This window comes from Nanorana parkeri, unplaced genomic scaffold, assembly GCF_000935625.1.
Source record: "Nanorana parkeri isolate BGI_ZX_2015 unplaced genomic scaffold, ASM93562v1 scaffold573, whole genome shotgun sequence".
Lineage (NCBI taxonomy): Eukaryota > Metazoa > Chordata > Amphibia > Anura > Dicroglossidae > Nanorana > Nanorana parkeri.
Genome location: NW_017306841.1, coordinates 186,847 through 193,128, shown reverse-complemented (window position 1 = coordinate 193,128; position 6,282 = coordinate 186,847). Strand labels below are relative to the sequence as shown.

Genomic DNA, 6,282 nt, shown 5'->3' with positions numbered 1-6,282 from the left:
TGGTGGTAGTAGAAAAGTATTTTGTACAGCAGTAGTATTAGCACAGTATTGTATACAATGATGGTATCATAAATCGGAAGTATACACATTTCCTTGCATTCTCTTGGCTTTCTGTGCTGGGCTCCCACTATTTGGCTGTACAGAAACAGACCCCCTTCAGTACTAGTAGGATTTTGTTATCTAAACACTATTGCTTTTGAGCAACTGTGCCCCAATCAGTATTCATTTCTTTAATTTATAAGAGGCTGGTGATTATCATGGTAGCTTTCATTGTTTTAATAACCTCCAATGCTCGCCATTAAGCCCTGTCTTAGCCATGGCAGCAGTCCACTAACTCGTTAAATGTTGTTTTGCAGAAATGCGTCCAAACAAAGACTCTCATATTAATGGCTGCCAGCTGTGTTGCAAATTCCATTATGTCTTAAGTTAAAAACATGCAATTATCTTTATATATAAGATGCCTACAGCTCTTCTTGTTGTCATTTGTAAATGTTTAATGGCAATTTTTTATTTTGCTATTAATAATTGAGTTTCAGTCCTGTGTTTATGCTGTATAATGACTAATTATAGAGAATCTGTTGCACCAAACGTTGACGTTCCCATAGTCTAGGCAAGCCTCTACATAACTGGCATCCTAGACGATCGATAAGTGTTGAAGTGTAAAGGTGCCCATACAGCTTGCAGTTATCATTTGATTTTCGTACAATAATCAGCCAGTTGATGGGAAGTCATTGCTCACATTTACTGTACAACTGGCCAGATTTCGTCTATGGGGAAAACAAAATCGATGGATTAGTGGCGCAACATGAACACTGCACATGCGTAAACGAAAATCTGTTTCGTCGATCGAAACTCAGTGAGTTAGTATTGCTAACGAACGATTATCGAAACGACATTGGTCTGTGCACGATGGGGTACTCGAGCAGAAATCGAACGAGGGTTCGATGAGGGCACGGAAGAAATTGAACGATAAACTATAGATGTATGGCCAGTTTTAGACTAATAACCATCGTATGACTTGATCAGCTAAATTATCTCAGTCGGGACAACCTTTTTTTAGGTTAGTGCTTCCAAAAAACCTAAAAAAATGTAAGGGTGCTGGACTAGAGTAAGGCCAAACCCACTTTAGAAGTATACAAAATCTTGAGGCACCCCAGTCTAAAATGTAAAGGGTAACGTGTGGCTCCTCCAAATTCCATACCAAGCCCTTATCCCAGATAAGGATATGGTATGGAATTGAGGGGGGAACAAACTGGGGGTCCCCCTTCACATCAGAGCCCCTTCATCCAATTAGGAGTCCGTCCCCCATTTACATCAGAACCTACTATACCTACAGTGCTGAGGTTATGACAGGATGGCATATGTTGGGACTTTAGAACTCCTCTAACTGAAGAGTATCTTTAGGTGCTTCATCGTCCTCTACACGTCACCTTGTGCTTTGTGACCTTGAGTCGGCATGAAAGGGTGAAGAATCTTTCAGTTAATCTACATTACACAGCCGCTCCACTGGAAAATCCCTCAAGAAGGCAGTTTGAGGGGGAAGATGAGCCTTTTCACCTGCCAGCTGCGGGAGTCAAAGATAAAACTGCTTACACTGAAATTGCTGCAGAGCGTAAATACTCCAACTTCCCCGGCATTCATGAATAGAAATGGCCCTTCATTAACTAGAGCATGTGTTCACTTTTACTGGCTGCACAATTCCCTTTGCAGCGATTTAACCCTTCCAGCGTTACAGGGCACTAAACAAATATCCTAATCTAGTTAATGGAGTGAGCGGCATCTATTGTTCAGGGTAGAGGCTGGTGGGGTTGTGACACTATGCGAGGGATTCACTGAAAATTTGAAAGCCTGAGACACAATTTCGGTTTGTGAAGATTGGTTTTCAGTCATGGGTTTTACCTTAAGGCCCCGTTCCCACTGCGCGATATGCGGGAATTAAACGAAAGACCCTGGCACTTCAGAGACACCCTGCCAATGCAGGGCAAGTTTATTTTATTTGTATTGCCCTTTAATTAATCAATAATATTTGTAAGACATGCTGGGAATTCTAATAAGCAAGCCCAGCACTAGCTCTGCCCTTAACTGCTTCTGCAGGCAGACAATTCAGATGGGCACAGGCTCCTCTAGGGTCAAGTGTCCATCCTCTATCTGTCAGCTGTGTGTAATAGTCTGCTTTTTCAGGTTACATTGTACACTATTCACAGCATGATAGTAGGAAAGAGCCACGGGCTGCAGAGACCAGTTTTAACAGTCAGCCATCTCCGAGGTTCAGTTGAGTATATCTCTTTTTTGTTATACATCCTAGACTGAAATGTGCACTTAACCCTTACAATGTTTACTAGTTTACTGTATTTGATTAAACATGACATGGACATACAACTAGAACTACCTCCAAATCCCTAAAGTATCTTCTCTTGTGATATAAAAAAAAGTCCAGAAAATCAACTGAATAACCCCCCTGTCCATTCAAAAAAACTTAGTCTTTAAATATTTATTGAAGATCTGACATTATGAAGACCAAGTTGGAAAACGCATTTCGGGGGCCAACAGATCCCCTTCATCAGGGCTCTAAAAGATTTGGCTAGTGTTCTTAACGCACTCTGTTTTGCAGCTCCTTGGGGGATTTTTTTTTAATTTTTTTTTTTTTTTTAATTCTTTTTCATCCTTTGTTGCATCTCGGTGCTGCTGGTCCTGTGTAGCCTTTTTCAGTCTACATGCAGACCAGCAATGACTGATTTTCTCAGGGCAGATTTCCAGATAGTGACACAGAAGTGTTCCAAGTGTGTTTTTAAAAGGCCGCTGGTAGTCTCTATCAGAAGCTAATGTGATGGTGACAACAGGAGCACAACTAAGAGATGGGGACACTGTTGTCACCCTATAACAGGGAGTGGCTTAGCCAGGACCTTAATGACAGGATCACCAGACAGTAATATACTGAAAGCTGCAGATTTAAAAATGAAACTGACCCTTGAAGGGACTTTACCATGTTAAAGACTATATAAGATTTTAGTAATTGGGTGTACAGACTATTTACATGTTACTAGACACTTATTAGACCAGATACAGCACTGCCTAACACTTTTTCATTATAGCAGTGGTATATAATACAAGGCAACGAATACCACCTTCATTTTATTCTCTCTCGTGCTGCAGTGTTGGGGTGGGGAGAAGGCACCACACATCACATTGATACACTGGATGCAAACACCTATTTTCAGCTTGGGAAGGCCTGTCACATCTTTTCTATGTCATTTGTATCCTGAAGCTCAATCTGCACAGACAGTCGTGGCCCCCTTGCACTTTTGACACCAAGGAGGAAAAATAAGATGGCATGGGAAGACGTATACACTTTCTGGCAAAAGTGTCAGTAAATTGGTTCATAATGACTTTCATGCAGTGGATCACATTTTTCTCCTTTGACGAAGGCCATTCCATTCAGCATGTTGTCTCTCTAGTCATGCTGAAGGCCTGTATTAAGAATTTATAGCAGTAAATGTAATAAAGAAAATCATTACATGTATTTTTAAATGAAGTGTGTGTATATATTTATGTGTGTGTGTGTGTGTGTGTGTGTGTGTGTGTAATATATATATATATATGTATGTATATGTATATATTTATTTTTATTTTTGTGTATATATTTTTTTATATGGCACTTATTGGGGTCCCCTACTTGGTGGTGGTGGACAAAGCTTCAATATCTGGCAGGGTACCCTTGAGAGGTAGGAGGGTGTATGATTCACTGAGTAGATGCATTTTGGTTTGCAATCCCACAACAGCTGTAGGTTTTACATTTCCAAATTGGCTTTTACATCTGTGAATATTAAGCCAAAGTCCTGCTAGCCCAAAGGTAATCCTATCATTTTAAGATTATGAATTTGTTTTTGTGTGGGAAGAGAGGTCGGCCTGGTCCTTTTCACACTTCTAGCTGCGTGCTGTTCAGCGATATCTGACCTGGAAGGATTCATGAGGGAATTCTGCGAGTGTCGGGCACACAATCTGCTTCTGACACAGCAATTTACATGATGAAGTAAGGGGGAATTTGTGAAAGTAATCCTCTTAGTTCCGTCTTGCTCTGATTGTTATTTCGGCAAATGTGGTGAAGAGAATTACTGATTAGGGGGGTAATAAATCTCTTTTGCTGAACTTCATTGCAGGTTATATTTTCTGCTCTAGCTTTCACACTTAAAGGGGACATTTTTGGAAGTGTTTTGTGCAGGTTTTCCCGCTGAGGCCTTGTTCACACCAAGCGCGGAGCAGTTGCAGACCGGATCAAAACTGCGTCCAATGTATTCCAATGGTATTTTTTTGCTCCAGTTCACATCGTAGCGTGCAGTTGCAGAGCAGATCCAGAGCAGCTGAAAAAACTGCAGCAAGCCCTATTTTACCTGCTCTGGAATGCATGCAAACGCATTAAAAACGCATGCAAATGCCTGGAACACACTGAAAGCCCATGTTAAACTAAAAAAAATATATATTTTTTTTTTCTGTACCAAAAACGGCCTGGAATGCATCAAAAACGTGGCACAACCCACTGCACTGCGTGTGCAGAAACCTGAGCGGATCTGCTCTGCATTTGGTGTGAACAAGGCCTAAGGAGAAAACAGCAATCTGAACTGGGATATTTTGGTATTGTAATTCATATAACGGGTGTTTCCTGTTCCTGCCAAATGCAGCAAGATCTTGCAGCTGGCATTATTTTCTCAGCAAATATCCCTTTTTGTGCGCGGGTCTACCACCCTGAGCCATGATGATGATGATAAAGTGGTTGAAATGGACTAAAAATTGCCATGTGTGTTGCCATCTTTAGTCTTTTGTTGGCTGTATCTGGGGTCTGTCTCACATTGAGAACAAGGAGGGATGGGAGAGCTCCCCATACTTTTTTAGGCTCTCTGCACTGCTGGGAGGCTTTCCTCCCTGGATCAGTAACCGTGCAGACTGTGCATAGGGAGGGGGGCTGCTCGTGTTATGTTTTTTCCTTATGTGTATTTTGAAAGTTCCACATAGAGAGAACTTTTGATGTTGAAAAAAAGCTCATTTAGGAAATAACGGGGTGGACAAATTTCATATGGAATTCAGGAGCCAGCAAGATATTTTTTGGGACCAGTTCTATTGACAATAGCCAAAGAAAACCACAGATGTTGGGCACCCGCTGTAATTTTGAAGGAGCAATGGCTACCGGGATTTGTCCAGCCCTGGGTTACCCTTTTATTTAAAGTGTATGTATTACAATACATGTTGGGCTTTAGTTTTGGATACAATAGGTAGTAATGAAATCCTCTTTAGGCCTTTTTTTTCCTCTATCCTATTGGGGAGCCTTTTAATTTTTATTTTTTTATTTGTGTCATAACATGACAGGAGGTGAGAGAGTGCAGGGAGTTGTCTCCAGAACAGGATTTCCCCTCATCTTCTGTTTCATTGGCTGCTGTAAAATATAGTATTTCCCATCACTTAGTCTAGATGAGAATGGTCCCCAAGACAAATGTTGATTCTCCCAACGGGAGTACAAATTGTAATACAAAGCCCATGGAGCTCCACTCCTCCTCTCTAGCAGATGGATAGATATAATATCTATCTATCATTTTATTTTTCCTTTTGTAGCATGGAAAAAGAGTTAAAAACCTTTGTTGGGTTTTATTTGCTGTCGGTGTCCTGATTGGAGAGAGTTCCTATCCTGTTGACTATGTCACCAGAACATGAAGTTGGAAGAACTGTCCCCAGTCAGCATACAGACTGCAATAAAAACCCTACAGGTCTTAAAACAGTTTTAGCAATGCTTTTAAAAGTACAATATCGGTTGCAAATATTAAGGCCTTGAATGAATAGTGTGGTTTTCTTCGTTTCTTATAACTGTTAATGTTCCTTTCTCAGGCTGCAGCCTATGCCTCAGAAGATGGCATTTTGACAGAAGCCATGATTGATGCCCGTGTGGCTGATGCTGTCCGGCAGCACCAGCAGAAGATGGAATGGCTAAGGGCAGAGGGCAAGGAAGGGGACAAAGGTGGTAAAAACCCTCTGCAGCATCTACTGGAAGGAACCCCCGTCTGACGCATCAAGAAATAGTGACCATTGAACTGCCTCAACCTTCTATCAGCAAGTGACTTCAGCCAGTTGCTGCCGGCAACGGAAACCAACAGTTGGCCCGATCATCGATCATGAAGATGGTGGCACGTTGTTGGCCTCCCAACCACAGGGAGCGGCGGGACTGTTGCGCTGGCCCAGAGGAGATGGCGTCAATCTCTTCACTATCCATTCCCTATTAACTTCTAGTCTGTTTTTTTT

At 41.6% G+C, this 6,282-nt stretch overlaps 1 protein-coding gene across 2 annotated transcripts in view; it reads left to right on the top strand.

The window, feature by feature from the left end:
• Positions 1-6,220, top strand: part of ATAD3A (ATPase family, AAA domain containing 3A) — a 64,167-nt gene extending 57,947 nt beyond the window's left edge. For both annotated transcript variants that reach the window (XM_018562360.1, XM_018562359.1), the window contains one exon: positions 5,872-6,220. In XM_018562360.1, coding sequence (XP_018417862.1) covers positions 5,872-6,048 — 177 coding nt within the window. In that variant the 3' untranslated portion in view covers positions 6,049-6,220. The remainder of the gene's footprint in view (positions 1-5,871) is intronic.
• The last annotated feature ends 62 nt before the right edge of the window (positions 6,221-6,282 follow it).